General features: G+C 38.3%; 1 protein-coding gene across 2 annotated transcripts in view; it reads right to left on the minus strand.

The window, feature by feature from the left end:
* The window catches only part of NAALAD2 (N-acetylated alpha-linked acidic dipeptidase 2), a 40,506-nt gene that overhangs the window by 11,048 nt on the left and 8,246 nt on the right, over positions 1-21,212 (minus strand). For both annotated transcript variants that reach the window (XM_006776268.2, XM_015572129.1), the window contains 11 exons: positions 20,439-20,540; positions 19,632-19,757; positions 16,849-17,035; positions 11,878-11,971; positions 10,796-10,894; positions 6,651-6,736; positions 6,253-6,372; positions 6,064-6,146; positions 3,903-3,966; positions 2,723-2,790; positions 330-421 (listed from right to left, as the gene is read on the minus strand). In XM_006776268.2, coding sequence (XP_006776331.1) covers positions 330-421; positions 2,723-2,790; positions 3,903-3,966; positions 6,064-6,146; positions 6,253-6,372; positions 6,651-6,736; positions 10,796-10,894; positions 11,878-11,971; positions 16,849-17,035; positions 19,632-19,757; positions 20,439-20,540 — 1,121 coding nt within the window. The remainder of the gene's footprint in view (positions 1-329; positions 422-2,722; positions 2,791-3,902; positions 3,967-6,063; positions 6,147-6,252; positions 6,373-6,650; positions 6,737-10,795; positions 10,895-11,877; positions 11,972-16,848; positions 17,036-19,631; positions 19,758-20,438; positions 20,541-21,212) is intronic.

A 21,212-nucleotide genomic window follows, 5' to 3' on the forward strand; every position in this document is an offset into this window, starting at 1 on the left:
TTCATCTTTATCATTTGAAGTTACATTGTTAAGTATTCAATACATGTCTAAATGAAATTTTGTATAAGAATGCAAAATAATGCTTAATAATGGAGCAAACTAATCTTGACTAAAATCTTGTGAAACTAGATCGCTGCTCTACTGTGGGTTAAAAGACTTGGCTGTTCCGGCTGATCAGCACATCAAAGGCTGCACAGAGGAACCCTGTAGGATTGTCTTGACTCAGATTGTTGGTGAGGCACCCGCGCATTGCATGCCTGGGGAAAACAAGGGCAAAGGGGAATTCATAATCTATCCTGTGGTAGAAAATATACAAACAAGTAACTTACCTAGGAAGGTTTGTATTTTCAGAGGAAGGGTCCTTTTCCAACCAGCTTTCATAAAGAGATTTACCCTGAAAACCATCATCGGGGCTGGCGATCTGGAAAGAAATACTGGGAATTAGAAGCAACTAAATTTATGCCAACATAAAACCACATGTTAACATCAACTTGTAACTATATGTATGCTGATGTAGAAAAATATGCTTTTGGAGATAGGAAGAAAAATATCCAGCCCAAATTCTTGTTTATGACCCCTGCCTATTGGTAATTTTGCCTAATAACTAGAATAAAGTTTCCTGCTTATTTTAGTAAATTTTTACATAGAGGTTCGTATTTTTAATAAATGGCATTTGGCAATTTAAATTCCTAAGTAGGAAGTACTGGGGGAGGGAATTAAATATTTACTTTAGGGTAAATTGTTTTTGTCTGGGAAAAATTGCAAAGAGTCCTCGGGCAACAGATCTAGGTTATGAAGCTGAGCTTGAAACTGTCACTATAAACCTTAGTTTTGTCACCAACCCTGGTGGTGGGTGAGAGGACTGTTATTTTAGAAAGTCTGATTATATTTTAAAAGCTGGGATTTGATAGGTCTACATAATCTCAGATTTCTATTTGGGAATATTAAGAGCCTCTGTGTATACATAAACATTTTTATTACCCTCATTAAAAGAATACTTACAAACTTACACTTTGCTTTTCTTTCTCTACTCTCAGAAAAAGCAGGGGCATGTGTTGGAAAAATGTGTTTGTGGAATCTAACATCTAACCATCTCTATTTTAGATCCATATTACCTATCACACATATTGGTTGAAGTTTGTTCATTTGTAACTGCTTTGTTCAAAAATGGACCAAAGGCAGACCCTACGTAGCTCAGACACCTTTGGTGTCTTGCTTTAAACCCTAATTTTCTTACCTGTAGAAATGGGGAGGATGGTGCCCATCTCAACTTAATCATCTCCACTGTCTTCCCTGGCCTTTATACAGAGTTGGTTATTCCCTCATCACCCCATAGGAGGTCTTCAGCATACAGCCGAGTTACTGCACAGCCGCATCCCCTCCCTGCTAGCGTGCTGCAGGAAGTTCGGCTCATTTCCAGACAACTGCCTGGGATCTACTCAGCTCCTGCCAATTAGCAATAGCTGAGGACCTGCTCCAGTTCCTACAATCTGCTTGGGTCAGTTTCCCTGCAAAATGCTCCATTGTCTGGAATCAAGTCATCTCTGTCTCTCAGGTTGAGCCTCGACCTGTGAACCAGGAAATCATGATTCTGTTCCTGGTCAAGGCCCAGGTTGTGTGCTCGATCCCCAGTAAGGGGCGTGCAGGAATATGTTTCTCCCCCTCCCTCTCCAAAATCAGGAAATATATATATTTTAAAATGGGGGTGGGGGAAGCTCAGCCTCCCCGCCACCTTACCTTATAACACACATTAGAGATTGATAAGCTTGTAATCATCTGCTTACAGGAGAATAAAAGAGCCCTTTTTCTACTGAGTTTTGGTAGATTTATCATGCTCCGTTTCTCACCATCTTCCCACAACGTACTTTGTGCTTAGGTCATACTGAGCTACCTCCGGGTCAGGAAGTACATTCTTTCATCCACATCTTTTGAGAGATCTATGTCCTGTCCTTACGCCTTCTCCCTCACCTTCACATCCTTCCGTTCTACAGCCTAAGCATTAATTATTCTGTAAACATCCCCTGATGCTTCCCAACTTCCCCAGCTACCCTGGGACTTGGTTCTCTTCCATAACTGTTCCTCATTGTATAGAGCAGGGGTCCTCAAACACGGCCCGCGGGCCACATGCAAATACAAATATTGTATTTGTTCCCGTTTTGTTTTTTTACTTCAAAATATGTGCAGTGTACATAGGAATTTGTTCATAGTTCTTTTTTTTAAACTATAGCCCGGCCCTCCAACAGTCTGAGGGACAGTGAACTGGCCCCCTGTTTAACAAGTTTGAGGACCCCTGGTATAGAGTATCCAATATTCCAGGGAACTAATTCCTCATTTATGGGTCTGTATCCTCTCTAGATTACAAAGTATTTGGATTCAGTGACCTTGTCATTTTATCATTGTTGCTGCTATAATTTATTTTATGGGACCTGGTAACTAGTAACCACTCAATAAATATCTGTTGAATGAATGAGCAGCCACGGCAATCTCTGAACCAAGGCTTTTCCATTCCAGCTCAGCGGACACAATACAAACTTATTAGAACAGAGACACTAGCAATGCTGTCATATTGTAATGTCACATCGTGTATTAGAGATCTTTGTTCTGACTTATTTACACAAATCAGCTATGTCTGTCACCAGTTTAAAAATAAGTACAGCTAGTTAAGAAAAAAACGTATTCGCTGTTCCATTCATCAGAAAACATAAGACATCTACTTGTATACCTCTTTGGTCAGTTTATACACCAATTGGTAAAGAAGGGGTGTACAGTCAACTCTGAGCGTATAATTGCCTGGAAAATAAAGCAGAGTATTTTAATACTTTCCAATGAAATTCCAATCTATATTTAATTTTAACTTTATTTCCTAATTATAACCATATAACAAATTTCAATGGGATCACTCCCTGGGAATTAAAAATAGAGTGGAGCCATGGCAAGATGGTTGATTAGAGCATTGTCCTGATATGCCAAGGTTGTGGGTTCAATCCCCAGGCAGGGCACAAAAATCAACCAATGAATTAATAAGTAAGTGGAACAGCAAATTGATCTCTCTCTCATGCTCCCCTTCTTTCTAAAAACCAATAAAAAAATTAGGCTGGAAATAGTTCTTCAGGAGCAAGAGAGACTGCAGTGCACTCTTCACAGAAGGTGTAAGTGGACTTTGGTGGCCAGGACAGCAGCTCCCATGTCGTAAGGATCATTAATGCAGTGTCTCTTAGAGGGTGTTTAGTGGGGAAAAAAATATAATGGTAAGGCTACAGCATTCATTCAATTAGTATATAGCAAGACATTAGACAATAGCATGTCTAGAGAGAGTGGAAGAGAGGGATAGAGACAGAGAAACTCAATGTGAGAAGGGCACATTGATTGGGTTGCCTCCCACATGCGCCCCGACCAGAGCTGGGGCAGAACCTGCAACCAATGTACATGCCCTTGACCAGAGCCAACCCACGACCCTTCAGTCTGTGGGCCAATGCTCTAGCCCAGCCGTGGGCAAACTACAGCCCGCGGGCCAGATCCGGCCCGTTTGAAATGAATAAAACTAAAAAAAAAAAAGACCGTACCCTTTTATGTAATGATGTTTACTTTGAACTTATATTAGTTCACACAAACACTCCATCCATGCTTTTGCTCCGGCCCTCCGGTCCAGTTTAAGAACCCATTGCGGCCCTCGAGTCAAAAAGTTTGCCCACCCCTGCTCTAGCCAATGAGCCAAACCAGCTAGGACCAGAAAGTATTTCTGTGTGAAATATTCTGTAAACCACTTCTGAAATATTTTAGCCAAATTCTTTTAATACCTCTACAGAAAGGACGTAGTTAATACCGGAGTTTTAAACAGGAATCCAAATGGTAAATATTCTAAAGAAATTAGGCTTGATAGCTTAGTTATACATTAAATGTACCTTCAATCGATGAATCTGAGTTTACATAAGCGATGCTTCTCTCCTGGAGTGTTTTTGCATTCTCCTGAAATTGAAGCAAAGTTGTTACTTAATTCATAGTATTATAATTGTGGGAGTGGAGACAAAATAAACGGGTATAAAAGTAGTCTGCAAATGCTTTATGAATCAAATACCTGTGCCTTCGACCATAATTTCTAAAAAATGCTGATAACTGGTGGGTTGACAACAACATAAATGAAATTAAAACAAGTAAGAAAAAGATTATGCTGCTGTAGATATTTATTTACAGCAATAGAGGCAGACCCAGAGAAAAGGTACTTTCAAAGTGTGGTTCTTTGATTCCCTAAACCAGACAGAATATGAAGGGGCGAGGCTCCCAGATTCTGGGCCCCACCCCAGACCTAAGAATTGCTGAAAGCAAGGCCTGGCAATCTGTATTTTCCAAAAGGTGCCCTGGCAATCCTTACATGCACTGAAGTTTGAGATCCACTAATAATGGATACCCAAATGTATCATTTTAAGTGAAAAATAAGGAAGTACAAAAAAATTGGAAAATAGAAAATTTCATTTATTTTTTAAAGATACTTAGAAAATATGAACAAAAAGAGAAAGAGAAAGAGGAAGGCAGAACAAAACTAGAGGGAGAAAAGGAAGGACCTTTAGGACAAACACAAGACTGTTTCTGACTTTCTCCCTCTCCACACCCCCCAAGAAAGATTATGTAGAGAAGATGAATGTCACACACATGGGAATATGCGAGAGCACCCTTTACTGCTCTCTCACTGCCTTACTTATAAGAACTTATTATAATAAAAAACATTTAAAGCTGTGAGAGGTTATGGCACAAATGAGGACTGCCACTTCTCTGCACTGCCCACACAGGCCACACGATAGTTACCTCTGCTATGGGTAAATATAGGGTTGGAATTTCCATTATAACAGTTAAATTAGAAATAAGGAAGATTTTTTAATTAAATAAAGTATGCTGTTGAATATGATGAAAAATATGGTACAAAACTAGAAACTGTTGAAATTATCTTTTCACCAAGTATTTAAATGAATGCAAAGCATAGTATTTTATATCAGATTTCTTTGATCTTTATTTTAAGCTGCTAAAATTATAGAGATGTATTTATGTATACATACATCCACATGAAATTACATATTTCTAAATGTAAATGACCTTAATAAAATTTGATTAATCAAAATAGTCAACTTTCAAAAAGCATGTTTGTAAAAGCAATGTAATAATAAAACTTTGTGATATAAAAATGAGTCAAAAGGATACGTGATAGACCGGTAACTGTGTGTGTGATTTGACCCCCATACTGACTTGATCCATATTATTTTAAAGAGAAAGTGAGTCAGGAGGAAAGCATTTTAAGAACTAGAGCCAATGTCAAGAAATGTTTGACATGTTTCAAACAACCCTATGAAATCTGGACTTACAAAAGATACACAGAGGAAAGTAGAGGGAGAGTAAGTGCTTATGTAGTGCACATGCCTTTATAAGAATTGTGAGCTTACCTTGTACATTTAAGAACTTAGTTACTTGACAGAGAGGCTAAGGGGAAAAGATGAAAGAAGGCAGCCTAGGGGAGACACTAAAGGATAAAGCATTAAGCGCCAGTCACAAATGGAAATCATATCTGAAGAAAAAATAAATCTCAGAAATTCTAAAGTAAGGCAGTTAACTGAAGTAATGCTATGTACAAAATACCACATAGTCAACAATCTGGCACTTCTGTGAACAGTAAAATATACATATGGTTGCAATTTTATATGGAGTCTATACATGTGAAATTATAATCAAAGTCAAGACATCTTAATAGAACCTCTTGTTTTCTTAGAAGAATTCCAAGGAAACATCAAACACTTGAAAAGTTACTCTAGCGATCTGTACGAGTTTTTAGGTAAGTCAATTCACTTGTCAGAAACAGCTCACTAGTTTTGACTATTTTCTGAACTTAAGAGATTTTAAGAGATTATTCTGTCTTGCCAGACTGATGTGAAAGTAAAAACAAACTCTAGTTCTTAAGTTCTCTTGAGACTTTCGACTTTCTCCAGACTAAAACCATATTAGGCAGTGGAATCTATTTGTGGAAATCCTGAGGCACAGATACTTGTTCCTGGTTGACCAAGAAAATAAGAACTTGTTTACCTCAGCCCATTCTGTGGATCCCAGAAGTCCAAATTCTTCTGCATCCCAGCTGGCGAAAATGATAGTTCTCCGAGGTCTCCATCCTGTAATCATTGTTAACACACACAGTTAGGCACACCTGCCTAGAAGGAAGGAGAAGCGGTGCGTCACCCACCTTGTGTCCTCACCCACCAAAGAAACATCACTTACCTCTACTCATCAGTTTTCCAAAACTCTGAGCAATTTCTTGTAAAGCAGCAGTGCCAGTGGTTGGGTCGATACCTCCAAACACCCAGGAGTCCCGATGACCTCCCAGAATAACATACCTGTCTGGAAAAGAATGTGTTCAAAAGAACTACAACTTCGAATGCATTATAAATAGTTGTAATTGACGTGTTTTTTAAATTAAATTTCCTCTTGCTTGAGTTTCCTTCATAGGAAAACATTCATGCTACAAGGGAGAGTCTTATTTTAGATTAGTACAAATGTTTTTTCAAATGTAGTTGTTTTATATCAGCCAAAGAAAACATCAAATGTTGAGTAAAATGATCTTCTCTCACTCTTAATGTTTGTAAAAACAAAGTGCTTTTAAAAATTCTCAGACTCACCGGGTTCCACAGATCCTCTGATAGTTCCGATTACGTTGTAAATCCTTGTAATTTTATTGTTATTATGAACATGCATTTTAACCTTCCTAGAATTTCAAAAGGAATAAATTACTTCACATAGAGCATTATCTCTAAAAGCTTTCTTTCAGCATTTAATTATGAAACGTATCAGAAGTACAGAAAACTCTATACTTATAATAGTTCAATGAATTGCCATATAGCCACCACCTAAATTAAATAATGGTTAATATTGCTGAACCATTTCCAAATTGCAGACATCATGACATTTTATTCCCAACTACTTACGCATGCACCTTACAGTAAGATTCTAAAAACTCAATATTTTATATTCTTCCTCCCTATAACTATATTGATATTTAATTAAAATTCAAAGTAGTCTATTATTCAAAATGTTTGGGATATTCATTCTAAAATGTTAAGTATAGGCTACTTAATTACAAACAGAAGGAATACAGCCATTATGTATTTAAGGACAAGTAAGTCTTACACGTGTCTTTGTATTTAGATTAATTTCTGCTCTTTAATAGTTTTCTTCAAGATTATTGAAGTAGTGTATCAGTTACAGAGCTGGCTCAGTGCTGCCAGTAAGAAGCATGACAAACTCTATGATTAAATGGAAATTGGGGAAGTGCCTATTAATATGTACAAGACAACCATACAATGAAACTCCCAGGCGATCACTGTTGATTCTGATTTGGGGAAATCTTTTAAATATTTATTCATGAATTATAATAAACTTAATTAGAATTCAAGGGAAAATACATTCACATTTCATGGATCAAAAACGACATGGGAAAAAAAACGACATGGGAAAATGCGGAGCCTTTTTCACAAGGGAACAAAATTTACCTATAGAGGGGTGCAGGGTGGGGGGAGTGGGGATCCCAGCAGTTTCTAATTTGTGGTTCATTTTTTAATGGAAGAACTAACAAGCTGTCAAAACCTATAAATTGTTAAGTGCAGATTCAGTTTTTTTCCCTTCAAAAGTATATTGCGCTTCTGATTGCATATTTAATTTATGTGCAATATTTCAACTAAAATGCTTTTGGGGAAAACTAATCAACGGTTGTTTTCTTTTTTGTGTTTTTGTTTTTTTCATTTTAAGACATCAAGTAAAAGACTTATTTTTGCTGCTGATAAAAATGAATAGCAAAGCCCTAGCTGTTTTGGCTCAGTGGATAGAGCATTAGCCTGCTGACTGAAGGGTCCCAGGATTGATTCCAGATCAAATGCACATGCCCTGGTTGTGGGCTCCATCCCCAGTAGGGGGCGTGCAGAAGGCAGCCAATCAATGATTCTTATCATGTTTCTATCCCTCCCCCTCTGAAATCAATAAAATATATTTTTAAAATAGCGGGGGGGGGGGAGCAGAAACATGTTTCAACGTGTTTCTAAACATATGAGCCTAAAATCTATTAGTTAGAAACCCAAATTCATTGATATTATGTCTCTAAATGAATTTAAAGAAAGTCAACAGTGAGGAATGAGAAAAAAACCTGTTATTTTTAATTAGAAAAATTTATTTTAATGAACATGAACAGAGGCTATCTGCTCAGATTCTCAAAGGAGCTCATCCACATCTTTAATTTTTATGTCTTTCTAATGTTTAGTACCACTGACTCCAAATGCCTAAATACCCACATGCTGTTCCTGTTTATCACTTCAAACTCATCACGTTCTAAATCAACTGAACTCTCGAATGTAGGCTCCATAGAGCAGGAATTTTTGCCTGTTTTATTTACTGCTGAATTCCCAGTACCCAGAATGGCGCGTGGGGTATAGAAAACGCTCAGTAAATATTTGTGAAATTTGCGGCCGGCATGGTTCCCTGGCTGAGCATCAACCTATAAACCAGGAGGTCATGGTTTGATTCCTGGTCAGGGAATATGCCTGGGTTGCTGCTTGGACCCTAGTGGGGGCCGTGCAGGAGGCAGCCAATCAGTGATACTCTCTCATCATTGATGTTTCTATCTCTCCCTCTTCCTCTTTGAAATCAATAAAAAAAATATTTTAAAAAATACTTTTTTTAAATAAATACACTCCTGTAAGGAAAAAATAAGACCTTAGTTCATCCATCAGAGTTGCCTCTATGATTGTCCTTAGACAATTTTACAGCTCTGTAGAGGCAGAAATTAACTTACAGAAACATGACTGTAATGCAGATAGCCCACATCCACTGAAATGCACAATCTCCGTGGTGAGCTTTAACTGGCTTCCCCTCCCCACTGTGAACGAAATCTGTTTTCCTGCTGTTACGTACACTCCTTTCAGCATCCTGATGAGCTGATGTTTTGGTATGAACTTCGAATTCTCCTTTGAATCAGTTTTAACTCCTTTCAAGTTCCCTTATTAATTACATTCAATTTTGGACACATGTTCATTTCATATTTGTGTAAGAATTGTGGTTTTACTTTTTCAAAAAAAATCAGTTTATCATTTTGGATCCCAATGTGATGCACAATGAATTCACCTGGAAGACCAGGTATGGGCGGCTTCAACCCAGACACGTCTTTGGCTCTCCGAAGTAAATTCAAATAGCAATAGAGCTCTAATTTCGCTGACTGACCATACCTACCTATAAATTTTTTTCTGCTGATTTTTTTTGGTTGTTTCTAGTTTGTTTCTGGCACATAAATTATTCCCCAGTGGCAGCTGTGGCTAGGAATTTGATTTCATGTCCTGTCATTTGGTAATCTCTGTAAATGGATTATTAGATAATCAAGATCTCTTTGGAGTTGAGATCTGACAGCAAATGTGTTTTTTAGTAATTTTCTTTGTGTTTTTGTCCATTTTGAGCTCAAATCAATTAACACTTCTGTGCCCATGTTGAAGAAGGTCAGCCTTTTGATATGTTGACCAGGGAATTTTTGTTTTTGAGTTTTCCCTTGAATTGTGACTAAAAATAGAAATAACTCAACATCTTTTCTGCTTTCTCTGTGCCTGTTTCTGTTTATAAATTAAAAAGGCCTTTATCTTTCATTGTGTATGTTCTCTTACATCTGGAGGACATTAATAAATTAATAATAAAATCTCTTATATCAAAGGAACTCTGTTCAGATTGAGTTAGAGAGATGAATAAGCACTTATGTAAAAAATTCTAAACTGTCTATAAAATAAGGAAATTGAACTTCTAATATTTTGAAAGTTCTGAAATAAAAATAATTAGCCCTGGCTTGGTGGCTCACTTGGTTAGAGCGTTGTCCCAATACGCCAAGGTTACGGGGTCAATCCCCAGTCAATGCACATAAAAGAAGCAACCAATTAAGCATAAATAAATGAAAAAACAAATTGATGTTTCTTTTCCCCCTCCTTTCTTTAAAATCAATAAATAAATAAAAAATCACAGAAACTAAAAAAGTCTAAGAATTCACACTGTTAATGTAAATTCTTAGCAAACAAGACTGATTAATGATCTTGCTTTAATAAAAACAGCTTTATCTTCCCTAGTTTATCACTGTGACATGGCCTTTTCTCTGCATTTCAGGCAAATCAGACTCCTTCACATCTGACCGTGCCATGCTGTTCCACTACTCTGTTCAAGCTGATCTCTCTCACTGGCAGTTCCTGCCTGTCTCGATTCAGTAGAAAATAAACTCTTTCTGTAAAATTAAGCTCAGTGAACACGTCCTCTTATCACTCCTCTGTACAACAGTGCTGTAATCTGTTAATAATAATTAAAATAAGTGTATTGAGCTCCACAATAATTATGTGCTTGCCCATTTGATTCACTTAACTCACCCAGTAAGTGATCAGTAATATTGCCTCCTTTCTCTTTCACTCCTCTCCCTTAAGTTAGCCTTGTGTTTCATACGTGTAACATTTTAAAAGTGATAGGGAAATGGTTTTAAAACTTTAAGTGAAAAGGAAAGTTAAAATAGTGAACCTATAACACAAAAGTCTCAATTTTTGAGACCTTATGAAATAAATTTCTTCCACTAGTGGAAGAAATTTGATACATGATTCTGTACATATTTCTTAAGTGATATAAAATGATCAGTTATTCATTATTTAAAAAAAATGAGGAAAAGAAGATAAGCAAAATATACCTGGTAGAACAGTTTTCTTGACATTTTCCCATTAAACACAGAATGCTTTTCCAAGCTACTAAAGTACAGTGAAATTACCTGAAAGAATCGCGCCCTGTGAAGCCCGGCCCGACATTGTAATCCACATTAAGACTTCCTTTCCAGCTGTCATCTGGTGAAGCGGTTCCCCCCATGTGGCTGCCGGGAGAAAATGAAACACAGAAAAAGACTGAGCATCACCATTTCTGAGAAAAAAATCATGAAGTGTGATAACGAGATACTCATTCATACACTTGACAGATACTTATTGAGCATTTACTAAGTGCCAGGTACTGTCCAAACTCCCTTCCCTTGTGGAGCTGACATTCTAAGGAGAGTCATAACCGAGACACATAAGCAAAACATTTCATGTGTTAGTGATAAGAGCTAAGGAAAAATATATAGGGGAAAAGGAAATCTGTGGCCTCCTTTTGACTATATTTATGTAGGGATGCATTAGGTCCAAGAAATCCTAAAAATATGAAATACATGACTGTGCTAAGAAGAAATTAATTTATAGAGAGGCCACACATGTAGTAGGTATTCATAAAGCAACTATTAAATGTTATTGATACAGGCTTTTAAAAATATATAAGGCGATTTGAAAAGGAAAGGAACATCAATTATAGAATACATATAATAGCAGCAAACATTAATATAATGTTTACCATATTTTAGATACTTTACATGCATGATCTTTTCTACTTCTTATAATAATCCTATCAGGGAGGAACTATTTCTGTCCTCATTTTACAGATAAAGGAACTGAATCGAGAAAGATTGAGTAAATGGTCCAAGTTCACATAGCCAAGTGGTGGGCAATATATTTTTAAAATGCAGGTCAAGTACAAATATCAAATGAATATTTAAGAAAATCCAACTGCTTCAAAAATATCAAGTCAGTATTTTTATCTTTGGGCATAGTTTTGCTTTTGAGACTCATTTGTAGCAAAAGAGTAATGTTTTCTTAGGCACTAAACTGACCGCATTTATGGGGGTAGGGGAAAAGGTGCGCTCTCTTATTCTACTTCAGAAGCTATTTTGATCTGATACTTTTAACATAATTAGGTTACATTAATTTTAGAATATCAAATGAACACATTACTGCAAACTCTTGATCTCATATCCAACAAGAAAACTACCGTAATAATATTTCTGCATCATTATATCCAATGGGATGTACAGGGATTTTGGGTATTCCCACTCCTTCTTCAACATCCAATCTAAAGGTGTACTCTGAAAAATAAATTGCATAAAATGAAAACAATTGAAGAATCTGAGCCAGGGGTATAAAAATATTTGTTACTATTGCAGATTTACTATACATTTGACATTATATTCAAACAAGGCCCGGTGCACAAAAATCCGTGCACTTGGAGGGTCCCTCAGCCTGGCCTGCACCCTCTCGCAGTCTGGGACCCCTCAGGGGATGTCCACCTGCTGGCTTAGGCCTGCTCCCCCAGGGCACGGGCCTAACCTGTTAGATATCCTTAGCGCTGCCGCAGAGGCGGGAGAGGCTCCTGCCACTGCCACTGCACTGGCCAGCCATGAGCCAGCTTCTGGCTGAGTGGAGCTCCCCCTGAGGAAGCGCTCTGACCACTAGGGGACTGCTCCTGCATTGAGCGTTTGCCCCCTGGTGTGTGCATCATAGCAACCCCGTCATTCCTGGTCATTCTGCTATTAGGGTCAACTTGCAATATTACCCTTTTATTATATAGGATTAAAGTTCTGCCCAAAGCAATGATTGTTCTAACTAATATGATCTATTTAATTCAACAGTAAGAAATTAAACCATTTACATTCTAATTTAAAAATCAATTATAGGTATTGCAGATTCCCAAACTTGTTTTGATATTTCACACAATTCTCCTGAATTTTACAAGCATATTTTATTTTCTCAAGGATATCCTGAATCCTTGGAGAAGCTTCAGTTAACCAGAAATCTAGAAAATGTGTCCATATTCTGAAACTAGAAATAACTATAAAAAATTTAAAGGGAATTCAAGAGATCTTGGGAATAGTGGTAAATATCTTATTCAAATATAATATTCTCATTAAAGAAAGATTGAAACATATTATCAGGCTTAAAAACCTCCTTGGGACTTTGTCCACCAAAATAGAATTTTATAACACTGACTGAAACACCTATTTTTAAAAAAGGTTTCAAACAAATGACATCAGATTCTACCTTAAGAAACTAGAAAACAAAATAAATTAAAAATCAGCAATAGGACAGAAAGTGCACAAAATATAAGAAACAAGAAACAGAAAAATGATAGAGGTTATCAATAAAACTCAAAGATAGTCCTTTGAGAAGATCAATAAAACTGATAAATCTTTAGCAAGATGGATCAGGAAAAAAAGAAAAGTACTTAATTGCTCATATCAGGAATAAAGAGAATATCACTTTAGTACCTGCAAACAAAAAAAATAAGAATATTATAAACAACTCTATGCCCATAAATTCAGTAACTTAGATGAAATGGACAAAAAATCCTTGAAGACACAAAACTATCAAAGCTCACTCAAGAATAAATAGATAACCTAAATAGCCATATATATTAAAGAAATTGAATTTGTAGTTAAAAGCATTTCTACAAATAAAACGTCAGGCCTGATGGATCTATGGGGAATTCTACCAAACATTCATTGACAAAATCAATTCCATTCTTATAAACTCTTGCATTAAAAAGAAGAATATGAGCTAGTCACCAACTCATTCCATGAGGACAACATTAATGACAACAAAATGAGGACCGAGATATTACAAGAAAATGAAGCTATAAGCTGATATCCCTCCTTGAGGACTACAGACTGATATTTTAACAAAATTTCAGCACAAATCCAGGAATATATCAATATATAAAAGGATAATGCAATGTGACCAACAAGGATGGAAAGGTTTCATTAACATTGAAAAAAAACAGGATGGTATCACACATAACAGAGAAAGACTTCTTAAGGCAGGAACAAGGCAAGGATATCTGTTGTAATAAATTTTTTCAATTAAGTACTAGAGGTACTAGCCAGTGTAATCTATACTAATAAAAGCGTAATATGCTAATTAGACCAGATGGCCTGACGGCTGAACAACCTTCCAGACAACCTTCTGGACAAAGCTGGGGCTGCCAGGGCTGAGCCCCTTGCACGAATTTTGTGTATCAGGCCTCTATTAAGGCAATAAAAAGAAATACAAGGCATCCAGATTGGAAACAAAATGTTTTTATTTGCAGGTGACATGATTATCTATGTCAAAACTCTAATGAAATCTACAAAAACTCTATTGGTGAGTTGAACATGTTTGCAGGATACAATGTTAATGTATTTGTTCTAAAAATATAATAGTATTTCTATGTACCAGCAATACAGCTGGAAACTGAAATTTAAAATGTAATTTAAAGATAACAAAACTATAAAATGCTTATGGGTAAATGTGCAGATAAATATATATATATATGATGTACTAGTAAAGTGAAACTTTAAACATGCTGACAGAAATTAAAGAATACCTAAATAAATGGAGAATTGTACCATGTTCAGGGATCTGAAAATTCAAATTTTAAAAAAATATCAATTCTCCTCAAACTGATCTATAGATTTAATTCAATGTCTTTCAACTTCCCAGGAGGCTTTTTTGTGAAAACTGGTTATAAAATTCAAATGGATCTGACCTGGAACAGTCAGAAAAACTTTGAAAAAGAAATGCAACTTGGAGAACTCACATTTCTATCTATCTATATAAACAGGTAATATGCAAATTAGCCAGGCATCATGACTGGCTCAAGGAGGCTGCATCACGAATGCTCAGGAGGAACTGCGCACGCAGATGGGTGGGGGGGGACTGCGTGCTGCCCCTAGTCCCAGCAGACACACACACAACAGGGGTGGGGGCGTGCTCCGAGCAGCTGCGTGGCGTGGCTTGGAGCATGTCCACGGTGGGTGGTGGCAGTGGCTGGAGCAAACCAGCCCAGGTCCCGGATGCCTTCCAGTCTCGGATGCCTGGCAGCAGCTGGAACGTAGCAGACCAGGTCCTGGGTGCCGGACGGAAACCGGTGCTGGCAGCCAGGGGAAGGAGGGCCCAACTGAAACATAGCAGCCCAGATCCTGGGTGCCGGACGGAAATCGGTGCTGGCAGCCAGGGGAAGGAGGGCCTATTCTTGCATTGGGCCTCGTTAGAATATAATGTTAAAAGATTGATGATACTATGTGTTGGTACAGAGGTGGCAACTGGAGCACTCATACGCTGCTGCTGGAATATAAAACGGTGCAACCACTTTGGAAAACAATTTAAAAGTTTCTTTAAATGCTCAATATACCTCTATCACATTACCCAGCCATTCCATCCCTATGTATTTACTCAAGAGATGAAAGCATGCATACAAAGAGGCTTGTATACAACTCTTTAGAGCAGCTTTATGTATTACTAGAGGCCTGGTGCACGAAATTCATGCATGGATGCCGTCCTTAGGCCTGGCTGGCTATCAAAGTGTGAGCATCTGGCATGGAAGGGCAGGTCCCAGCTGACCTCTGGGCCCTGGGCAGCACCTGGGCCCCCGCATGCTCTCCTCCGCCTAAGTCACAGTGCCCGAGTCCCCACGTGGAGATGTGGTGAACGTGACTGGACGCCATGGGCCGGGGTGCAGCGTGGGCCTCTGGGGCCGTCCTTAGGCCTGGCTGGCTATCAAAGTGTGAGCATCTGGCATGGAAGGGCAGGTCCCAGCTGACCTCTGGGCCCTGGGCAGCACCTGGGCCCCCGCATGCTCTCCTCCGCCTAAGTCACAGTGCCCGAGTCCCCACGTGGAGATGTGGTGAACGTGACTGGACGCCATGGGCCGGGGTGCAGCGTGGGCCTCTGGGCCACCCAACACTATGCCCGGCCCCTGCGGTCCCAGCGGCTGTGGCCCGGCTCACCTGGAAGAGGCCGCGTGGGTGGAGGGTGGGCTCCTCCTGGGCGCCTGGCACCTGCGCACGAGGGCTTCCCTGGTGCGCAAGCCCTGGTGTCCCAGGGAGGGTAGCAGGGGGAGTGGGAGCGAGCTTGGTGGACACCCCGCATTCTCACCGCACCTCTGTCCCTGTCACCCCACCCCCAGGTAGCTGCTGAGAGATCGCAGAGTGTTGCAGATGCCTGCCATGTTCCTCACCGCCCCCTGGTGGTCAGCGCACATTATAGCAAGTGGTTGAACTCCCAGTTGTGGGGACCATTTGCATATTAGGCTTTTATTATATAGGATAGCCCCAAACTGCAAACAATCCAAATTTTAATCAACAAGTAAATGAATAAACAAACTAGTATATCTATTTAATGGAATACTACTCAGCAAAAATGGAATGAATTATTGACACATATCAACAACATGGACCTCAAAATAAGTATGCTGACAGGAATCAGATCAGTGGTTGTGTAAGGGTTAGTGGGGGGTGGGCAGGAAGGGTTGAGAATGAGCCATTACAAAGAGATGAGAGGAGTCTGGCCGGTGTTGCTCAGTGGTTAAACGTTGAACTAATGTTTCCAGGAGGTCAGGGCACATGCCCAAGTTTCGGGCTCGATTCCCCACTGTGGGACGTACAGGAGGCAGCAATCAATGATTCTATCTCTCTTTCTCCCTCTCCTTTCCTCTCTGAAATCAACGAAAATATATTTATAAAAAAAGAAATGCGAGGAAACTTTTGGGTTATAAATACATTCATTAATTTGATTGTGGAGATGGTTACATAGATGTCAAAACTTTTCACACTTCACATATTAAATACCACAAAAAAAGTCTCATTGGTATTTTTAAAAATAAAAATGTATGATCTAGAGAAGCATAAAATCACTAGGCAATTCTGAAACCCTACATCCTAGTTTGGATTTGAGGATCTGTGTTTCTGAACCTCCTCTTTACGAAAAGTAGGGAGAGAACTGAACTGACCTTCCTTTCTCCATGTCCACACCTCATGAAAATTTAAAACTAAAATAATACAAGGGAAATGTCTGAATTCCTAGCAAGAGCAATCCAAATTATTATTACACACAGCTTTAATGTTGTTCTGTAGATGCCTGCTTCTATGCCTTCTAAGGGCAAGTACTATTTTTGCAGCAACGGGTAGACCATGACAGGCTCACTCCTTACCTTTAGCTGGGTAGCCTGGAGTGAGCGGGTCACCAGCGCCATTCAAGTTTAACACGTTCCCTCTCTGGGCTGCAGTTCCAGGAAGGTTCCATCCTTCGGGATACGGCTGTACCTCAGGGGCAGAGTAGTCGGCCGGATCTGAGTACAAGATGATGCCTATGGCTCCTGCCAACATGGCATTGTTAACCTGCAGGGGCAACGTGCAGTCCATGACGAAGAAATGGCAAATGATTGGCTTGTTCCCCTAAGCGGAAATCACCTTAATAATGCAAGCAAATTCAAACACTGCTTTTCATCATGCTGTTACTCATTTAGTTGCCTTTGCCTTGAATATCATGTCTCGGTAGACCTAGCAACTCTCATTTATTCTACACAACTCCAAATCAGTTATCACTTCTGGGAAACATTCCTTCTGTTCCTAAAACTGAAAAATTAATGTTTCCTGCCCTGGCTGGGTAGCTCAGTTGGTTAAAGCATTGGCCCAACATGCCAAGGACTCGGTTTTGAACTCCAGTCAGGGCACATACAACAAGAAAGAACCAATAGATGCATAAATAAGTGGGACAACTAATCTCTCTCTCTCTCTCTCTCTCTCTCTCTCTCTCTCTCTCTCTCCTTCCCTTCCTGTCTCTCTCCCTTCCTCTCTCTCTAAACTCAACATAAAAATAAATAAATAAATAAATAAATAAATGCATAAATAAATAAATAAATAATAAAGGAAAAGTTAAAATTAATGCCTCCTCTCTTCATACTTCTATACTTTGTACATATTTCTATTTTAGGATGGATGAAAGTATTTTAAGATCTTTTAAATATCTTTTCTCCCCTGGGTTAGCATTCTAAGAGGTTAGTGTTGTTATTAGCATTTCCATTCCATATATAAGAGAATACTGGCACATAGGGTGTTTTTAAGAACTATCCACCCTCCAAAATCTGGCACATCATGGAATAACCACTCCCAATATGTGTAGAACTAAACTAATTTAAAATTATATGCAGAATAGTCAAATTGTTTAAAAATTGGCCACGGTGTTTCTGTAAATGTTTTCCTAATTATCCAAACTGACCACGAATAAGAGAATATACCGTATAAGATACTAAATTATTCTTTACCAAAGTGTTGTAGCAAAAGATAGATAACCATCAGTTTTGATCTACTAAAACGTTCAGGAAGCACTCATATATAATGTTAGAGAGAGCACAATCTGTTACAACTTTTCTGAAGGGTAATCTGATAGTGCATATCAAACTTTTTAAACAATATACCATATGAATCAGCCATTCAACTTCTAGGAATCAATACTACAAAAATATCTTCATACACATGTTCAAATACATGTTCACAATGGAATTATTTGTAATACTAACAAATTTAAGACGCCAAGCATCTGTCAACAGAGAAATAGTCAAATAAGTTGCTATCAATTCTGTGAAATATTATGTAGTCATCTAAAATAATGATAAATTTGCTTGATAAACAGTTACATAGAAATTACTAAGTGTGATTCACTATCTGACGTGCTTTCCTACACCAAGTCATTTAATCCTAACAAGGATTCTAGGAGTCAGATACTAGTGTTAGCGTTTCCATTTCATACATGAGGAAACACTGGAACAGAAAGGTGAAGCAACTTGCTCACAGTAAAAGGCTTAGGGAATAGAAGTCCAGACGAAAGCAGAATGATGGCTATATGGATGTAGAGTCCCATACACTTACCATGGAAGAATACCCACAAGTAATTGCTGAGGGAAAAAATAAAGTTATACAATGTATAGTGTCTGATGCCCTCTTTGTTAAAAAATTACATATGTAAAAAAATCATTATAGAGGCATGTATTTATATTCATATTTCACAGAATTAGGTCTGGAAAGAGCTGTTAAAATTATGGCTGGGCAATGAAGTTGGGTAATACAGGAGCGCTTTGGGGGATTTTTTGTTGTTGTTTTTCTTAATCCTCACCCAAGGATATTTTTTTTCCATTAATTTTCAGACAGAGTGGAAAGGAGGGGGTTGGGGAGAGAGAAACATTGATGTGACAGAGACACATAGATTGGTTGCCTCCTTCATGCGCCTCAACCAGGGTTGGAGAACAAACCCTCAAGGGTGGTACCTGCCCTTGACTAGGAATTGAACCTGAGACCCTTCAGTCTGCCAGCCGATGCTCTAAACACTGAGCCAAACTGACCAGGGAAAGCTTTTTTTAAAAAAAATCATATAAGTGTCCTTCAATTAAATAAAAGAGCAAATATTGCATGGCCAGTGGGGCTCAGTAGTTGTGCATCGACCCATGCACCAAGCGGTCTCCAGTTCAATTCCCAGTCTGGGAACATGCCCAAGTTGCAGCCTCAAGTCCCAGTAGGGGGCATGCAGGATGCAGCCAATCAATGTTGATGCATTGATATTTCTCTCTCTTCTGCTTGAAAAGCAATAAACACATTTTTTAAAAAGAGGGCAAAAAGCAAATATTCCTTTGGTAATAAAATTATTGAAAATAATTTCCCTTTCTAGATATATGAGATAACATAAAAACAGCGTTTTCTGTGCAACCATGGAAATAGCTTGCATATATATATATATATACACACACACACATACATAAAACAGGATTTTCTGTGCAACCATGGAAATAGCTATATATATATGTGTATATATATATATATATATATATATTTATAAAGCAATTTTGGAAACAATATAAGATGTTCATTTACATCTACAGAATATATCTTATCTTCTTCACTCTAGGGCCTCGAGGACTCTAGGAAAACAAACCACACATACTTTATTTCCTCTGAAGATCTTCCCATATCTGGCAATAACAATCTTTCCCGTGCAGTTGATGCCCATTTCTCTTTCTAGTTTGAAAAAATCTTCAGTACGAGCGTAGTTTACATATACAAGATCTCCCTGCAGGAGAAACAAGAAAGAAAAACAATACATACCACTGCTAAAATTAAAGAGAAAACCGAAGAATAAGTTTGCTCCACAACACTGCATCATCAAATGCTGTCTTTCCTGCTTGGGCTCAATAGATAGGTCCATGCTAATTCTATAGAAATAGAAAATATTTCAATATACTCAAAAGTTTTTAAAAAATGACAATACGTAAAACATTTTAAACCATGGATCCTACTTTAAGAAACTACCAGCATACACTGAGTCCTGGGAAGTAGGATTAAATAAAAATCATTTTAAAATGCCAGCTATGTTTAATTTCCAACTATGGAGTTCATCTTAAAATGTCTACAGTCTGATCTATAAAATCACACCTATAATTCTGTAGCAAAGTCAGGCTATGAACAAAGAAAAAAACTTGTAAAAACATCTATTGCTCTTACTGAATTAAAGGCATATTCAGCATTTATTTCAAAAAAGTGGCATTTGGTCCATCAGGGTCGCATTTTTGTGTTATTTATTTTCTTTCTTTTTCTGTTGTTCTTTTTTTTTTTAGGCAGTGTGTGAATAGCACTGAACCTCAAGGATCAGCATGCATGGTCCTCCTAATCTCTTCGGTTTAGTCCTCCACATAGGTTTTATATAACAAAAGAAGTTTTAAAGAGTTGAATAAGAAAATGTCTTTTATTTTACCTCTGGCGTGCCTTGGGCTGAGAAAGCATTATACGGCGGTACAATATCTGTAACATTCTCATATCCATCTGGTGGCGGCTCAAGGTATGATGTTTTAAAAATCTAGCAAGCAATGAAACACATGGCATTAGAAAGAAACTTCCTAGATTGTTATTAAGGAATAATGCATCTTGCCCCAAGTATACACTTAAGATTAAGCATCCTGAAACTAGGTTCTGTAATCAAAAGGATAAATTCCACTGGCAACAGGAGAAAGAGCCTTATCATCGTTATTGTCTTCAAAATCATGGAAACTTCTATACATGCATGCAATTTGGGGTAACTAAAAGTTCCCACGTGATGTATAGAAACAGGCTTCGAAGGTGGCACTCTCATGATTCTCCTATTCCTTTCGGCTTGTCTCTCATCTGTATTTAAATAATGTTGCCCTGTGTTTTGTCTGCAGTACAGTGGTAGCCTTGTTCCATACTCCCTTCCTGGGAGGTTTCATGGACTTAAAATTTTACCCATACCTGATGCCCGGCCTTCCAGACATGTATTTAAGGGCCTGATGGGCATTTCAGCGTGGATGTCCAAACTCAACTTCCTTAACTCTGCATTTATCTTCTCTCATCACAGGTCTACTTCTGCATTCCCTACTGCTATTATGAGCATCACTAGCTACCATGCCTAGGAATCAAACTGAACCCTGTCCTCCCCTCCTTCCTCCAATCACTAGTCAAGTCCTGCCAATACTGCTCCCTAACTATTTCTCAAATCTATCCCTCTTCCTCA

The sequence above is a fragment of the Myotis davidii genome, unplaced genomic scaffold (assembly GCF_000327345.1).
Source record: "Myotis davidii unplaced genomic scaffold, ASM32734v1 scaffold3069, whole genome shotgun sequence".
NCBI classification, from domain to species: Eukaryota; Metazoa; Chordata; class Mammalia; order Chiroptera; family Vespertilionidae; genus Myotis; species Myotis davidii.